Below are 18624 nucleotides of genomic sequence, written 5' to 3'. Positions count from 1 at the left end.
ATTGCTTTCACTTCTGGCTCAGATTTTTGCATTTATTTTATATGTACCAATACATGATTGTACTTGTACAGAAATATGCTATATAGCTTACTTAATGTACAGAATGGCTTCTCCAACATTTTGTGATATTAGAAAAATCAAGTCTTACAGCAACACTAGAAATAGTTAAAAATCACTAATTTTGCCAAAAAAGATACTTACTGCTTCAATATGAAGTTCACATCCTAAAACTGAAATAAACTGATTATCTTGATCAGACACCCAATCCTGCCTGTAACTTCTCATGAGAATCTTTAGTCTTAAAAATTTGACCAAATTCAGTTTTGAAAACCGGACAGAAATGCAAATACAGAATTTAAGGTTAATGACATATAGAAATATATAACGCTGATATCTGATATATGGGAAATCAGAAGACGGAAGATCCCTTCGGAGTCCAGCACTGAACCAGGCACAATACTAGAACAACACTCTCACGACTTGGTGTGTAAAGGAACCGTGGCTGAACTTGCACTGAAACTGCAGAATTAACCGTTACAGGGACCATAAATTACACCTTTTGGAAGAATATGAGATAGTTTCCCAGATTAAGTTCTGCACTTAGTGACACGGCAACGCCTTCCAACTCTCTTACCTTTTGGTGGAAAATAGGACTTGCTTTCTGCTTTGTGAGGCCAGTCTACTACCAAAGGCCCAAATCGTCTGAAGCTAGCAGTAATTTCATCTAAAACCAAGTATAATAGTTGCAATTAAAATAAATGACATAATGAAAAAGTACTATCACAGCTCTTTCTTTCAAGCAAAGGTAAACATTTCATAGAAGAAACATAACTTTCAATTTTCATGAACAAAAAAATTAAATAGACATATCTTCCGAAGCATTGATTTTTACACAGTAGAATTCTGATTATTTTAAGCTTATTTCTTTTTTATGGCTTAATCATAGGAGCATCTCAGAAGCATACAGGCAACTAAAGGCAGTGGAAAACTAGATTGGTACTTCTTAAATTTGGAACCTGTTTGAATGCAATTGAAACAATTTACTGTTTAGTCATGTGCGGTTCAGAGCTTTGCAGGCAGATACTCATATAGTAAGTACCACCACAATTAGCACGCTAGTAATTTCCAGCAGATACCCTGAATAGATCAGGCACAGAAACTTTAAATTGCTTATTTAGAGGTGCTTCTAACATAACCATACTGCAAGATCTACTACGCTCCCTGCACAACTTTGTGATGTCTTTGTATCCCCGCCACCCTTTCCTGAAACCGACCCTGGCCACAAGGAAAAAAATTAAACCACCCTAAACTCTACAAGAGCAATAACTCAAACACAAATATACTCCGTTTCTTTCAGTCACATCCTGACATCAGTGTATAAAGTGGCAAAACAGAAAGAAAATGTGTTTCCATACATCTTTGTTTAGCATTTGCATTCAAGTCTATAGTGCACATTTGAATTAGAAGCCGAAGTGCATAAAAAAAAAGCCTAAGTATATTAAAATAAATCCCTTAGTACATTACAGGATGACATCACAATGAAGATGAAACTAAAATAAAGTCTTTCCATGTCTGAAAGTTAATTAACTGCAGTCAGCTTATTTCGTTTCCAAGTTACTCTAGGACTGCAATGAACCTTGTAAAGGGACTTCTGTTTACATTACAAAGCTAGCACATAATTTACATTTATCTGCACAGGAGAAACCGAATATTAAACAGCACGATTACTTCAAATCGGCATTATTGTACAAAGCAATTCCAACTGCATCACATACCAGTCTGTGCTTCTGTGCCACGTTCAACGCCTAATGCATCAGAGTGGTCTGCCATTTGACCTTTCTCTGCCTTGGCTTCTCTATTTATGAACAGGAATAATATTAACCTTTCTAAACCACTTCTGAGATCTTCAGGTAATAGTAAAATAGAATTTGAAATTCAATTACTATGAGAAATTTTCTAAGAATAGAGAATAAAGCAGGCACAGAGAGAGTGCACTCTGAAGGGCTATGATGGATTTGAAAGGAATGTGCAAGGTATGCAGGAGCACAAATTCCAGGCATCGCAAGCAGCTCCACCACCTGCAAGTGAACCAGCACTGACAACTGAACCACCTCACAACCAAAATAGATGGATGACATTAAATCATCTAAAGCTCAACATATCCATCACCTGTCATAAAAAATAAATATATAGTTGTAATCTTTTACACTACAACATTATTTTGCTGGATGCATTATTTCTACTACTTCATTTATGTTTTTCAAAATCTCTCCTTCTGACTTCAAACTTAGTTTTCAGGCAGCTCACCTTCATCAATATCTGGTGGAAGACCTCCAACAAACACTTTCCGAGAAAAACGCTCAATTCGTTCTCCATTCTGATGAGCGGAATAGCAAGTAGGTGAATTCAGGACTCCAACTTGATCACTATGACCATCATCCAACAAACCATCATCTATTGGGAAGAGGGAAGAACGGCCTTAAAAAGAAAAGATAATAATACACATTAAAATAATTTTATGGAAGTACATGGTCATGTAATTTTAGGGAATGGGGAAACAGCAGCTTGGAAAGTAAAAATGAAAACACCAAGTTATCAGAAAAATACACGTTAGTTTAAAGAAAAGTTAAGAAAATGAAAAATATATTAAGCCTCAAAAAGGAAATTCAAGATTGCAAGTTGAATTCACTGTAATCATACTTTCATGCTACATTATATTGTAGTTGCTCTGCTGCATCTGCTAGAAAAGTAATAATTTTTTTTTAAATAAAGGGTCTTATTTATGAAGAGATCATATTAAGGGCTGCTTAAGTGAGTTTCATTAGTCTCCTTTGGCTTAGCCTCAAGTTACATTGATAACTTCCATCACCTGAGTAACTACTGCATGGCTAAAAATCCTACACTTTAATTGAACAGAAAAAACACATGTATATAGTAAGAAGTTTCAAACAGGCTATGTTTTCTCTTCTTTTAAAGGTATTTGATACTCTTACTCATGTAAGAACAGACTTAATTTCTAAGAAAGGAAAAGAGAATTTTAATAAATGTGCAAAATGTAACACTTAAAAAATGAGTCACATAGATTTATCCGTCTTGCTCTCAAATTTACCGCAGTTTTGGAGGGAAGCCTTGTGGTGATTCCTAACACGTAGCAATCTGCAGTAAGATTATAGTTACCCTGAAAAGAAACTGTAAAATCTAAGAAGTTCACAGGATGGCTTTGCAAATGCAAACTAATGAAACCAGCGTAGAGATGGCAGGGAGGAGTGAAAACACAGTAATTCTGTACCACTTATTTCCATCCCTATATCAGATCTACAAATTGTAGAGAACTCCAAAATGAAAATATGTACAAGGCCAGGATATGCATCTTAGCTTATTCGAGCTTTTGTGGGTTTAGATTAGTAACATAAAGATTAATGATAGTTTCAAATTCAGAAGTGAGTCTTTTAAACGCAAAAAGCTTCAAAAGAAACACTTTCATGAAACAAAATAAATACATCATTTCTTCTGAAATGTAATTTTTCCTGTTTCTTATTCATTTTTTAAAACAGAATCACAGAACGTTTTGGCACAAAGGGGACCTTTATAGGTCATCTAGTCCAATCCCCCTGAAGTAAGCAGGGACATCTTCACCTAGATCAGGTTGCTCAAAGTCCCGTCCTTTGGATGTTTCCATGGGATGGTGCCTCTACCACCTCTCTGGGCAACCTGTTCCAGTGTTTCACCACCCTTGATATCTAGTCTATATCTATTTCCTGTAAGTTTAAAACCATTATCCCTTGTCCTATTGCAACATGTCCTGATAAAAAGATTGTCCCCATCTTTCCTATAGGTCCCGTTCAGGTACTGGAAGGCCACTATAAGGTCTTCCTGAAGCCTTCTCTTCTCCAGGCTGAACAACCTCAAGACTTATTAGCACGTCCTTTTAGGAGAGGTGTTCCAGTCCAATGTGACCACTACCCTCTGGAGATGAAATAACGATTAATTCAACTGCTTTCCAGAAACAAGCAAGTAAACGGAACCAAAAAACAACCAAGCACACTATTGGGAAGTGAGTGCATTTTCCACCTCAAATAGCCAACTTCTTCCAGATTCACCCACTGCAAATCCATATGCTCCGTATGCTGGAGCAGTAGGTCCTGGACAGCCGAATCTGCAGTACCCTACCACAGAGTTTGCAACCTCTATCCCCTCGCAGGGGAACGCTACCAGGAAAGCCCTGTAGGAACATCTACCGACACTGTGCTGGTCAGCCAGGTGAGAGAGCAGTATGAAAGGCGTCCACTTCCAGAGGATGACCTGAGAATCAGTGCTTAGAGACAAGGCTGGAGAACAGACAGCCAACACCAGGACCTGTGCTGTGGTAATGCCTAATGACCCTGGACCTGCCATCTAAATCCACAATAAAAATACATCAAAAATACTGAATGAAAACACAAGATGATAGAAAACAAATGAACATAGTAAAATGTCACCATGATCACAAAAACAGGACCACAGGACCGTTCTAAGTAACCAAGACTGTAACTACGACATCTTTATGGTGGCATTTCACATTTATGTCTCATAGAGACATCCAATGGAGCACAGTAAATGCAGAAAGCTGTCGCAGGTTCCTCCCTTCCATTAAGAACAGCGACAGGTGTGTTTGAGAATATGACTAGCTGGCAGCAAGTAAAGGCATTCTTGCTTGCTATCGTAAGGATGCATTCAATAACTAGGTAACAGACCAGTAGAGTGCCTTTAGAAGTGGAAGCATGTAACTGGTGCTCAACTGGGCAGAAAAGTGAGGAAGCAACAGAGAAGAGAAAGTTAACACTGTTGGAAGAAGTAGCCAGGCTGATTCTTCTTGTAAATCACCCATGTAGACATAAGAGGAGAAAGATCATGCAATGAAGACTGCAGCAGCTGAGTACTGTGGGTATGAGTTCCATTTATGAAGACTAGCAAGAATGATCAGATCTCACAGATGTAAGATGAAGAAGTGGTAAAATCTGGTTACTAATCAAGAAAGTGGGATATAACAACAGATTTCTGAATTACTGACGTGAATGATGGAGAAGATGGAGTTGTTATCACAGTGAGCAGTGAGAGGAAGAAGTGGCTAAAGGAAGAAATAAGACCCAAACAGGAAAAATTTGCGGGAAATTGCAAAAGTGGAAGTTTTAAGTATTTTCACTAACATATAAGAGTTATTCCTAACACCTTAAATCTAAAACCAACTGTAATATAGCTGGATTATCTTTAAAGAAAGCACACAGATTGGCTCTTTACCTCTGCTAGTCTCTATACTGCAGGAAAAAACAAATAAGTGACTTACAAACACGCAAATTTTGATAAACTTGTTGGCACTAGACAATCGCCAAAAAAGTATTTAAGTCTGTTTCTCATTTTTGTTTTCCCCCAGTGTTTGTTGTGCTTTTTTAAAAACGACATACAACTTAAGGAAGGCGTTTCTTCAGACCATGAAAATCACGTTTTTGTGTTTCTCTAAAAATACTTCTTGGACAATTCCAACTTACAATAAACACAAATATATAGAAGCAACAATAATCAAAGAATAATCCTCAGAGTAATTATTTTTTTTCCTCGCAGACCAATGTTAAAATCTAAGAACAAGAACCTAGGTCTCTCTTCCCAAATTAAACCATGAGAACATATTCTGAAGTGATACCAGAGAGATCAGTTTTACTTTAACGTGGGTAAAGGTTTGCCAAAAGCACTGGAGCACCTCAGAGAGCTAATGTGACAGAGGACCACACATTAACACATTTAGAGTAACCTGCTCTGTATGACTCCTAGTACTTTCTTCTCCCTCCACATTTAAATGTCTCACAGGCAAACAGAGAAGATAAAGGTAATTTGCTCGGCTTTCACATTTCTCCCGATGACTCTGAATTAAAAGCATAAGCCCTTTTAAATGTGTGGACTTTTTTTGTTTTATGACAGTAAAAAGAACTGAGCAGAACCTGCCAGGAATCATCAAAACACGACTGTACTGCTGTGTACGCTGACCATCATCAAGATCATCATTCCTCTCTGAATCAGAGGTACAACGCAATCGGTTACAAACCGATGTAGACATCAAGAGACACAAGACACATGAACTTCTGTGTGTGTTGTGAACGCTGGAAGCTGTCAAAGATTGTGATGGTTTTGCTCCACACTTTACACGATCTTCAGAACAACCAGAGGTCACGTTCTCATACAGTTAAATCAATAAAGCTTTTCCAAGGTCAGCAAACTGTATTGGCTTGAACTATGAAAATTGTTTATTATTTCTAAGAGTCATCTGTTGGGTTTCTTAGTAAGTTTATGAAAGGCTTTTAGGTTTTACTCTGTACATTATCACTTCTACAGAGGCAAAAGAAGCAGGGTGCATACTTTTAAAGGGAGCTGAGCTGCAAGCAGTAGCCGCTAGCATGAACTACATTAGGATTAGAACTACAGTGTTTTAACTGATTAAAGAATTTATAATTCAAACTAAAGAGATCAATGATCATAATCCAGACTGAACCCCTCCTTCCCTCACGCCCTCCATCTTGCCCAAACTAAAACATGCAGATAAGCGTTTATAATCAACAATCTGGATTAATTAATCATAATGATCAGTAACAGCTCAATCAGAATTAATTGTACTGTAACAAACAGAAGTGAATTACCTCGTCTTCGCCCATAACTCCTCGCTGCATGCAAACAAAGGACAAATTGTAAAATGTCAAATAACTGTGTCATGCCCACATGTGAAAATATTTAAGATACAAAGAACTATGTGGGTAAATGAGAAGTAAAAATCTCGATTGGTACTTGCTACTGAAAATTGCAGCTGAGAATGCATTAAACTGAAGTCTCACTTTGATAACGTATTATTTTATGGGTAAGTTGACCTAAGCACTAGCTGTAAAGAACAAACTTTAAACACTTCAACATGTCTTTATACTTGATCTTAACTTTATGTTAATTATGGATGCGTAAGTCATGGTAACTTTGTATAACATCTTCACAAACACGATTTGTATCTTACACAAGTGTCTACAGAAAACAAAGCGTACTGAAATTATAAAAAGGAAAATATTACTTTAAAAAGCATGTAGCAATCATTAATCACAGAAACATCCTGGTCCATGGAACAGTTTGTACAGTCCTTCGCAGTGACAATACAAATGCTATAAGCCGTGACCTTCCTTTTCATGAAAAGACCTAGCAGAAAATTAACCGCAAGGTTTTGTTTCAAACAAAAGACTCCTTGTGGTAGCAAACAAAATCAGGGCACAAGTCACAAGAAATAGCATTGTATCAAAAACACTGCACAAAGGCAAGGCAACAATTTCTGACAGACTGAAAGTAAATCCAAGATTTTCCTAACTTCTGAGTTTTGCAAGATTCTTAAAGAGACCATGCTTATAGCTACGGTTCAGAAGAGCATACTGACTGCTGCTCTGCCTGAAGGGTAGGAAACTAAAAATAGACAGATTACTAATACGAAATATGTTACACTGTGTGTAATTTCTAAGTTCTGTTTCCACAAAGTATTTTCTGTTTCCATTTCACAGACTTTGTGAAACAAATTACTTTAATCATTACAGCACTTCAGTTAATTACCCCAGAAGAAAATTTTACTATAAAACAAGCTACAGCAACATTTATGAAGAACGATTGCTGTGTCTCAGCATTATTATTTTGATTTTACCAGGACTCCATACATACAGAAAGCAGCTGTGGTTCTGGGACACTGGAATATATGCAGCCTCATAAACTCAGTGATTTGGAAATGTCATTCACTGTTCCCTTCTCATATTATTGAAATAATTATGTTCTAGTACTTCCCATTTGTATTAGCATTTTTAAAAAAATCTAGGAAGTATACTATTTGTTGACTTTGTTATCTTGATCTCTTCCTACGAGGAAGTAGGTGGATTGCTTATGGAATTCTGAAAAGGTCTCTCCTTTTTTCTTCTCTCTTGAAACTGTTTATTTTTTGTACACAACAGTCATCACACTCCTATTCTAACACTTTCAAGTTCATTCTCTTTCACTTGAAAGAATTACTATTGATGAGAGAAGCCTTTTCTTACAGTTTTTTAGATCCTCCAACTTCCTCCTAGTAAAGCCAAAGCAGAAAAGCCCACTTGCCAAAAGAGACCCAGGTATTAACCAAGTGGAAACATGTAAATTCAGATTTCCCACATCAAAACAGAATCAACAAAACGTGATGTATTCTGTCCAATTCGCTCTCTCGTTAGTTGCTGCTGCACAGGGGGACTAATGCTGAACTTCAAACTGGTTTTCCTCTGAAGTCAGGCACCTACAAGACACACAGCTCCGTGTCAGTGCTGCGGCACGTGTGAATCTTCTCTGACTCTTGGCCAAACCGACTCCCCCAGAGCATCAGCAGTGCCATCACTAAGGCCTCCTCTGGCCCCTGCAGACTCTCTTTTTTCCCCCCTTCCACAGACAAAACTAGAGGAACCAGGGAGGATTTAAGCACATCACATCCATAGCAATGACTGCAGTGCCATTACTAAGAAACTTCTGGCACAAGCCTGCATGGTTTTTCTTCTGCCGCTTCGGCTCTTTTCTGCCCACCAAACTGGCTCAGCTCTTTTCTTACATTTTCAGTTAAGGAAATCTGATATGCATAAAAATGTTTTGTTAAAGAACATCTGAACTGTTTTTCTTTGTGTGTATAAAAATAATGCTAATTTTAAAGAGAAACATAAAAGGATTATTAAAATGCTAAAAAACTGAAGTTATCGGTGTGTTCTTTGCTTCAGCAAAAAAAATGAAATCTGAGAAAATGAGCAAATAACAGTACTTGATGTTGTCACATTATTTACTTGTCCAGCAAACCCCTTTCCTGGTATTATCCGTCTTGTCCATTTAGACTGCAAACTGGTTTGGGTAGGGATTTTCTGTGACTCTATTTGGAAAAATGTGATCCCGTTTTTAGATACTATGTAGGTACTGCTGCAATAAATGTTATCATTAACGTCGAAACCTGTGGTTTTGCAAAACTTGATATTTTTTTCCTAGGTTTACCCAGACTACAGGGTAACAGTGGACATATTATAGGTAAGCTGTTTTAATAACAGTAAGTAAGAAGTCCTACTGTTAGTAAAAGTATGCTAAAGCAAATATATCCTATCTTCATGAGACTTCAGTGTTTTAATCTCTTCACATTACCTATAAATACATAAAAACTTCCTTTTAAAGGCCAGATACTGCTTATCAAAACCGTTTCACAGAATTAAACTTTTAGTACACTGTAAGCAATGAGATTATTCTTTCTGAATATATTATATTCAAGCAGAAAAACATCTGTATTAAAAATATCATGCACATAATCTTTTACACCTTTCAGAGCACATATGCTTACTGAGCATGTGGTCTGTATAAATATACAAATATATATTTAATTATAGATTTAGCTATATATAGTTTTTATATATCTGTATTTAATATACACATCTACATAATTAATCCATGTCTGTATAAATAATTGCAGGAGAGACATCCCTTTAGGAAAGGCTAGACCTTGTAGACAAATAATCGATTTACAACAAGAAAAAAAAGAATAAACTTCTTCATTCCTTCCTGAACTTGCACAAAGAATAAGTCATACAGAAATATTTTTTGTATCCTTTAACCTATAAAGCTGGGCATCTTAATTAGCCAAACACTCTGAAAAATTTCACATGAGTGAGATAGACTTTTATTCTAGAAAATATATATTAGGCAACACATGCAAGAGGATAATGATGTCCAAAGCTGGAGTCTTCCAATACTGAGTGCTGTATATATCACAAAGACATTTCTTTACAGTTAAACCTTGTATTTCTATACCTCTAAAGTTGCATGCCAATAAAGCTTAAACCTGTCAAAAAAATTAATACCCCCCTTTCTGCAATTCAGATCAACTCAGAGATATGCAGTAGAAGTAAATAAACTTTTTTGCATGTTTATTTAACCTCAAGACAATATAACCTTGTGCATTATTTGAGCAACAATATCACACAGGTAGTAAATGTGTAATTTCTATTTTATTTAGACATAAATTTTAAATATATACTAGAGATCAAATATGTACATATTAACTAACTCAGTTGAACAACTGAGCTGAATTCAAAATATGTTGTAGAACAGGAGAAACTACTAGGCAAGCTTTCTACATTTAAAAACAACTATGAAATTTATAATGGAAAGTAAAATAAAATATTCTTTGTTACTAACATTCTCGATATGATGACCAAATGGTGACAATGAAGTAATGAAGCCTTTTTCATTAATACTTAATTGTCATAAACAATTACGGCAAAAAAATCCCAAGAGTCTAGACTAAAGGAGGTAGGTGCCTCCAATTTTATTCTATTGGATTTGGGTGCCAAAATTCTATTACGATTCCTTTAGAAACCACAATTTTACGAATTTAAGGCTGAAAGAGATTGTTATGACCATTTAAGTTTGACATGACTAGCAGATTACAGAAACTCATTTAACAATTCCTGTATAGGAATTTTAATAATTTCTTTTTTAAGTAATCTACAATTTTTTAAGAAGTACAGCCAGCAAAAGTATCTTTAAAATGGAAAGTCTAATACTCCCTTGCTAAACTAATCAAATGGTAAATGATGTGCTAAACTAATCAAATGGCAAATGATGTTTCAATGGCCATTAAATAAAAATCAGAATCAATGCATTAAAACTATATAAAGGGGGGAACACTATAACGGTGGAAAAAAGCACTCTATACCCCAAACTGGACTCCTGCATTACTACTTACTAGAGAAAGGTAGACAAATAAAGATCTACTCAGGTAAATCCATTCAAAATCATCTTTTTTGACTTTTGAGAGATAACAGTCATAAAAAATGCATTGCTTTTTTACAGCTTGAGCTGAAACGTATATAATTATCAGATATATAATTTATTAGAACACGTAGATCAGCTTTCCTTTGGTTCATTTCATTAATTTAAATAACGGACACTGTAAATATTAATATTAGGTACAGTTCAGTAAGTAGACTTTAAATGAACTGGAAAAGATCTATCATTTCAGAAGAGGAAAAAATAGCTAAAAATAGGTTTTATCTAGAAGTGCCTAATCTTAAAAGGATTGAGGAATTCCAGCCTGGCTCATGTCAGAACCTTGCTGGGGTCCAGAGATACAGGTCCACTGATATCAAGCCAACTACAATTCAGGGAGGGTCATGATCGAGTGTTAAGTGTTAGTGTACACATAGATGGGCCCCAAATCCTTAAAAATGTTCTAGCTTTTCTTTCATGAAGGTCTAGTATTCCTGCTCCTCCTCATAGCGACTACAACACTTACTGAGACAGGAAGAGGCAAGCGTGAGTCTCTGGATGATCACGTCTCCTCTTCCCCATTCCTCTCTCCAAGGCACCAATCACAGGCACATGGGGAAATGTTACCTTGGATCCACTTAAGCAGAGAGGGAAACCGAAGTCTCCAAGTTTAACCAGCAAGTGCTCAAGCTCTGTTTCTCATTACTGCACATTTAGAGGAAGCCTAAGGGGTCTGCTCTCAGCTCGTAAGGGGCTGCGGTTGGAGACGTTCCAGTTTGAGATGATGGCTCTGAAGGGCACAGGTGGTCGCGCTGCGCTGTGCTGCCGGGTACAGCAGGCTCTCCAGGGACGTGGCAGAGAGCTTTGGTGTCTAAACCAAGGCTCTGAACTGAAGTCTAACGGGCACACCTAAGAGAGTCAGGTGTTGCAGCACCTGTCTTTCAGATACTCAAATTGTTATTTTGAACTCACCTAACTGAAGGTTGGAAATAATATCTCAGCTTTTGAGGAGGACTGCAGTGACATTAAGTGTTAGCTTCCAAAACTACAGTAGAAACCCCAGCAACTTTAATAACAAAGATTCTTCAGTGCATATTCTAGCTCTGTGTTTTCAGGATAGGCTGGTACCACTGAGATGCATTTTTTCAATGTCCATAAGAGCAAAAATCTTCGTTCCTAAATTTTTCATAGAGTAACCTTGTTTCCCACATGTTCTTTTAGCATGCAAAACTATAAAAAGAGAAACTCACCATTTTAAGTATTAAAATAACTGAAATTGTATGAATTTCTGACACTGATTGCACTGAAATACTTCACAGTTACTCATTAGTTTTTAATACCTTCCCATCCAACACTTCGTTATAAATCAGCAGATAATGACAATTGCACATAAATCACCTGAACCAAACAGTTTGCAGAATAGGTAAGAAAATGAACTGTTGTGAATGTTATAACATTAAGTGTATCAATACTGAATGCACAGGAATTAGGATTATATGGGCTAAACATTTTTGAAATGCCCATTGTGCAGTATTTTCCTTTACTGAGTAAAAAGCTAAACCTGAATTTCGTAAAATTTTAAACATTTACTCAGTGTTACACATGGGAAATGAGTTATTTTTTATTTTTTCTATCCATTTGCACAAGTGTAAATGACTGTGCAGAAAGGTAAGGCAATTATAAACGAGAGCTCCACAGAACTACTCTGTTTTTTTTAATAGTTAGGTCTTTACTGGTAATGTTTAGACCATCAAGTCAATGACAAAAGGGTACCTGCTCTGTGTAAGACAGCTTCCCCATTTTCTAATCCAGAGAATCTGGGGCATTACAGCTCTAATTTTTCCCAGTGTAGAAAACATTTGTGTGCAAAACCCCTGATTTATTATTGACTTAGATGGATTACCAAGCTCTGCTTCCTTCTTTAGCCTTGAACAAAGGCTAAAGTTCATGCCTTCACTGAGCAGCAGATGTTCATGAAGTTTGACCTACTGGGAGAGGAACGTGTACATGAACTCTAACTTCTGCGTATTTCACAGTTAGAAACATATTTGACAAAGCCAGTTCCCAAAAACTCAACAAAAATAAAATGTTATTTCACATAAGTGTTACAGAAAGTATCTAGGTTCACTCATTATTTACACAAGACAGAAAAACATGCCTTTCTGGCCTTCTTATTTTTCTAATTCCTGTTTCTGTGTTAACAGATTTCTAGCAGATCTCTGGAGAACGTACCACTGGTTTGCGTGAGAGCAAAAAAGAACAGTGCATCGTTATGAGCATTTCAGATTTCAAATAAGCTAGATATAATGAAAGGCTGTGGCAAGATTAGCTCTTGCCATTCAACCCTGAAAAATGGCAACAGGGCCATCAGTGTTGAAGACTAGAGACAAGTAATTCAATAACAGAATATAACAGTATAAGTTTACACCAACATGTCAGATTTAAGCTAAGCTAGAGATAATGAGAAACTGCTGTAAGATTAGCACTTACCATTTAACATCAGAAGATTGTCAGTCCCTGGATGTGGGTAACTCAAGCGACCTTAAAAAAACCACCAAAAACCAAAGAACAAAACAAAACAAATGCAGAGGTTTTAGCTATTATGCTAGAAAGCATAAAGAAAAATAACTGCTTAGAATTTAAATATAAACTATATTTCCAGTTTGCCTAAGGGAAATAAAGAGCTAATATTTAACTCCAAGCACATTAACCAACAATACCCTTGACCCAAGTTAAAGCTGACAAGAACAGACTTCTTAACCTTAATTCTCTGGTCATAAGATCTGCAATGTGCTTTGGGATCAGCTCCAATAGGATAAAGCCAATTTTTGTTTCATGACACCCAGAAATAGTGCTGACTGCTTTAGTCTTCTCTGTGAATAACTGTACTATGCACATTGCTTAATAGAGTGGCACTTCTGCAGTTAGTGCTTCTCTACTAAATCAATTTAAGAAAAATCACATAAAAAGGCATTAAGGCATTAAAATTTTATTAACCAATTTATGACTATATCTTGATGTATTATATATAATCATATTATGTACTATTTTTCAGTAAGTCTGGCAAAACTAGAGTACTGGTTTATCTACAGAATTAACAAAACTAGATAATATGACAGATACCATGTGCAACATTTTATATTGAACAAAAATTACATGAAAACCTCATATCCTGACATTAGAATTTTCCAAGTATTGCATTTTGTTACATTTGTGTAAGGTTATACTTCAATAGTTAAATGAATGGCTTAAAACGCACAGCTCAAGTGCCCGTTCAGTACAAATTCCTTTTTATCAAAGGAGAAGTTTTCTGTTTATAGGAAGCTGCAAACATACCAGTAGTGCACACTGACCTAGAGAGACGGTCACAATAGCTGCTGTGTTCGGAAGAAGTGTGCTTTAATGTGCAAAACCCTACATTTCCAGCTATCCTGCTATTCAAACAAACTTGCCTGCTTATAATCCTTAAGCATATATAAAAAAAATACTGTAACCTAAACATTTAAATCTTTTGGAGGAAACGATAGTTTGTGGACGCATAAAGAAGAATTCAGTCTGGAAGCAATGGGTGTTTAGAACTCACACAGGTTTAAAGGGGAGGATTTATGCAGATGGCTTGCTGTCACGTCCTAATAAGGCTCACTCTTTTTAGAAAGAGGAAACAGGGGAAAAATACAAAAAAAAAGCCAAAGGAAACCAAATCAGCAATTCGCATACTAAGGCTGTTGAACAATTCCTTGTAACACACTTTTCCCCGCTACTGTTGGTAAATTCATGTGATTAGCAGCAAGACTGGATATTTCTGGAAACAGCAGTTCTGTGTCCCAAGGAACACCTCTGGAGTTAAATAGAAAATGTTTCTGCTGAAAATCTGTAAGTAATAGGGTTTAATTTTTGCTCTTCCCCCTTAGAAAACCACCAACAAAATTTTCTACCAAAACCATAGAAGAGTATACATTATGTACTCTTACACTCAAAACTTCAAAATAGCAAGATTAATTTCATTTAGGGTATTTTATTCAGCCCTATTATTTACAGGCATTGTGACAAAAATGTTTTTATACAGCCATATTTCTCTTCCCACTGATTTCATTCTTATAAGAATGGATGGTATCAGAACACCTGCAGATGAAGAATTATTTGCTTTCAATTTGAAACTGTCGAGAAAGTGGTGAAGGGCAAGGGCAGCCTCCTGAGAAATGACAGACAAATACCCCCAAAAGGACTCTGCTGTCTTCTTTAACTTCTGCAGAATTTTTGAGCAGGCTTAGACAAGACATTAAATAAAAATCTTTGTAGGAGTCTCTATCTTCATGATCTTTATCTTCAAGATGTCCAGTTTTAACACAAAAGTCATTTTTTCTGTCATGCTGATCATTTACAGCTATATCTCATGTTTCTTGGAACTACAAATACACTGCCCTTCTAGCAACTCATGCTAGTATAATAAGCAAAGAATTAGGAACACGGCATCCTAAAATCACTATCTGGAAGCTGGTTTACTCAGCCTGGTCACTTTGTCTTTACTTCTTGGTTCTTTGGTCTGTAAAGGCAATACTCATTTGCCTAAGGGCAAGGATTGTGCAAGATTATTTACTGTCATCGTTTATATACAGTACTATAGAAATACTTGCAACAATATGAGCCATTTCTGGCAAATCAGAATGCTGCATCTATCTAGAATAACACTAGAAATGGTAAGAAGTTATCTCATCTTGATCCTCCTTGAGACTGTGGTGACAGTCCTTCTCCCTGCCTGTATACATTCATCCTCTTTTCCAGTTCAGCAATGTAGGTGAAAGACACTTTTTTTTTTTTATCTATTCTGTCATTACTACAGAAAAAGGGGTTAGGGCCTAGAGAAGAAAGAAGCCCACCAGTGTCAACACCTGAAGAGAAAAATTGTTTTCCAAGATAGTTAATTCTGGGCCTACAACTCTTGAGTTTGCGTTCTTTTGCCTCGCCCCCCTTTCCCTAGCTTCACAAATAACCTGCATCTGAAATATAGATGCCAAACGGAAAAACCTGAAATACTAAAGCACTCCTCATTAAGTGGGGAGAGGGTGCACTAGGGAGCTGGGCCCACCACTGCAGCATAAAACCCGTGAATCACAAAACCATCAAGAAAGCCAGTCTTGCTATGCTGTGGAGATAAGTTTGCTAGTTCAGATTATAAAAGGATTTGAGAGTTAGAAAGGAAAACGAGTAACACAGCATTCAGCATCTGTATAGCTGTACTGATACTCTTAAGTCTTATTTACAGGGTTATTTCAATTAAATAATAGTTTGTATTACTACATTCTGGTGAATTTAATACTTGTGTTTACCATCTTGTCTAGTACTTGGGACTTATAACCTTAAAAACACCTTAACATAGAAGGTTTGCTTACTTTTTCAAAATACAATCCCTGCTATTTGATATGTTAACTTAGGTCCTTATCCCTCAGATTAATTTGCTGAAGCAAAATGCAGTGTTTCTAGGGTAACCACCTGAATTTACTGATATACATAAATTCAGGACACTTCGTGCATAGAAGCGCGTGCAAGATCAGTCTTACAGTGGCTCAGATTACAAGATTTTTAGCAGATTATTCTAAATGGACATATGTAATATTAAACCTCACAGTATCATCATATAAAACAAACATGGGGGTACAATCTGACAATAATTTAGTTTGCTTCTATTACATATTTCTTTCAGTCCACTAGTTTTACTACATGTTCTTCAATGTGTTTAAAGAAAAAAAGAAAAAGTACCATTTCAAGAACTTTCTTCACTGCAAACCCTACCTAATCCCATCCCACTTCAATGTCAGTAATCTAGAATTGTATAAACCGCTCAACAGATAGGCTACTTATTCCAGTGGCCTCCGCCCACTTAAAAAAGAAATGTTAATAACATATAAAAGTGCTTTACTAATTTAAAATCAACTACAAATCAGTTAAAGAGTATCTAATATTTAAGTAATAGATGTACTGCATTCCTGAGAAATGAAAAGTAATGACTTCACTGAGTGTCTACAGAATTGAGCTCTACAACACCCAGTATTAGCAGCGTGCTGCTATCTGGAACAAACACAGCGCCTGATATTATAGCACCGTAACATGAAGTATCATGTTAGAGACATTTTCTCTGTGCAAACCTGAACTTGCAACTTCGTCATGTTACCGCTATGAATAATCCTCACGTATCATGGCTACATTCACAATAGTTTTGCTAAGGAGAAGCAGGTATGTTTGGCATTTCTTATGCAAGTGGAGTCCTACTACATTTAGTCCCCTCTTCTATATCTAAATGTGATTAATGTTAAAAGAACTGCCTGATATGTATTTTTCAAAACGTATTCTTCTGGAAGGATAACAAAAACTAAAAAGCTTGCAAATAAATTTTAGTGGGCCAGTTTATCCACTAAATCCAGTTAAAAGTCTTGCTAATCCAAACCATGAGGAAAGAGTAACAAATTTCGTTTTAGCTACATTTCTGTAATCTCATGTTACTAATATGGGCAATGGAAATTTAATTTTTTTGCTAAGTTTCTTCTGAGAATACAGATGTAGCTATGCTTACTTTTCATTTCAAGGCAAATTCATACTTACTTTTGGAAATGCACACTTTCTATTCCTATTTAACTAAACTGTTAGAGGAATTGCCATATTATTAAAACATTTGGGATAAATTTAAAACATAACAGTTGCTGTAAACATTGCTGACTCCCAGTTTTACAAGTTTGATATTGCATGACTACTCTCCTCCTCCCCTTTTTGCTTTTTTTTTTTTTTAAGTCTTAAATGGTTGAATGAAGAGTCTAAGAATCACAAATTCCTTTCCCATACTCCTTTTTTCAAGAGATCTCCTGACTAGAAGTGAAAAAGCTTCCAAATTAAGGTTTTCCCAGCATAGATCAGTGAACGGCTGAGGTTTCAAAAAGCTCAGTTTTTGAATCAGCATAGTTAAGACAACAGCACAAAACCGTGTTTGGACAACACTTAGTTACACAAAGCCTAGATACAACATTTCCAAACACTTGTGCAACAATTATATAAGTCATACTGAGGTAAAAACTGTTGTTTCTGACAGTCTATTTAAGCAAATCAGTCCATTAGTCTTAAATATATTATTATTTTAACTTAAAATTTTTCTATACGGAAAGAGGAAGCTACCATTATATGTCTAAAAGCAAGATTTTTCTTTCCATACTTCTTTGTTCTGCCTCAGAAACTCTTTTCTGAACATAATCTGAATTAGTTTAGGAAGCAGTTGAATAACTTTAAACCTTAGAGCTTCAAAACATAAAATATAAAACAATTTTTTTGAAAATAGAAGTTACCATATGCAAAGAAAGAAAATGTTCTCAACAGTGTTGCTGAGTCACCAATGCTTTTTTTTTTTTCCACTTTACTGAGCATGCACCAGCGGGTTGCTTACAAAAGATGTCTAACAGTTGAGAGCTGAGCTCAGCCGAGCTGAGGAGCTCAACTAAACCAATTTAAAGGGAAAATAAAACCAAGAAAAAGCAAGAGTCTTTTAAGTGTATCAAGTTATTTTTCCCCACAGTTAAGCCAAGTATCAGTATTTTACTTTTATTATTTATTACTAGCTATATAAAAAAATATATTTGTGTAACTTTCCTGAAAATTTGTTTTGGCCCTCAAAAAGAAACAGAAGAAAAATTCAACGTGAAGTCAATATTCCTTCTTGTTACTCCAACTAATACAGTTACAGCTAATTGAAGCCCAGTACTATCTTACATCTAGCGTGTAGAGCTGTAAGAGAGTTGGTCAGGAAACAGAAACAAATTGTAAATTTACTACACTATC

The 18624-nt window shown here is 36.0% G+C and overlaps 1 protein-coding gene across 1 annotated transcript in view; it reads right to left on the bottom strand.

Annotated features, from left to right (window-relative positions):
* Positions 1 to 634: 634 nt before the first annotated feature.
* The window catches only part of LOC104272142 (cytoplasmic polyadenylation element-binding protein 2-like), a gene marked incomplete at both ends in the record, with an annotated part of 32878 nt that continues 14888 nt past the window's right edge, over positions 635 to 18624 (bottom strand). The window contains 3 exons of the mRNA XM_009867056.1: positions 635 to 724; positions 2308 to 2478; positions 13297 to 13347. Coding sequence (XP_009865358.1) covers positions 635 to 724; positions 2308 to 2478; positions 13297 to 13347 — 312 coding nt within the window. The remainder of the gene's footprint in view (positions 725 to 2307; positions 2479 to 13296; positions 13348 to 18624) is intronic.

Source organism: Apaloderma vittatum, unplaced genomic scaffold (genome assembly GCF_000703405.1).
Source record: "Apaloderma vittatum isolate BGI_N311 unplaced genomic scaffold, ASM70340v1 scaffold22130, whole genome shotgun sequence".
Taxonomy (NCBI): domain Eukaryota; kingdom Metazoa; phylum Chordata; class Aves; order Trogoniformes; family Trogonidae; genus Apaloderma; species Apaloderma vittatum.
This window is presented reverse-complemented; position numbering and strand designations above follow the sequence as displayed.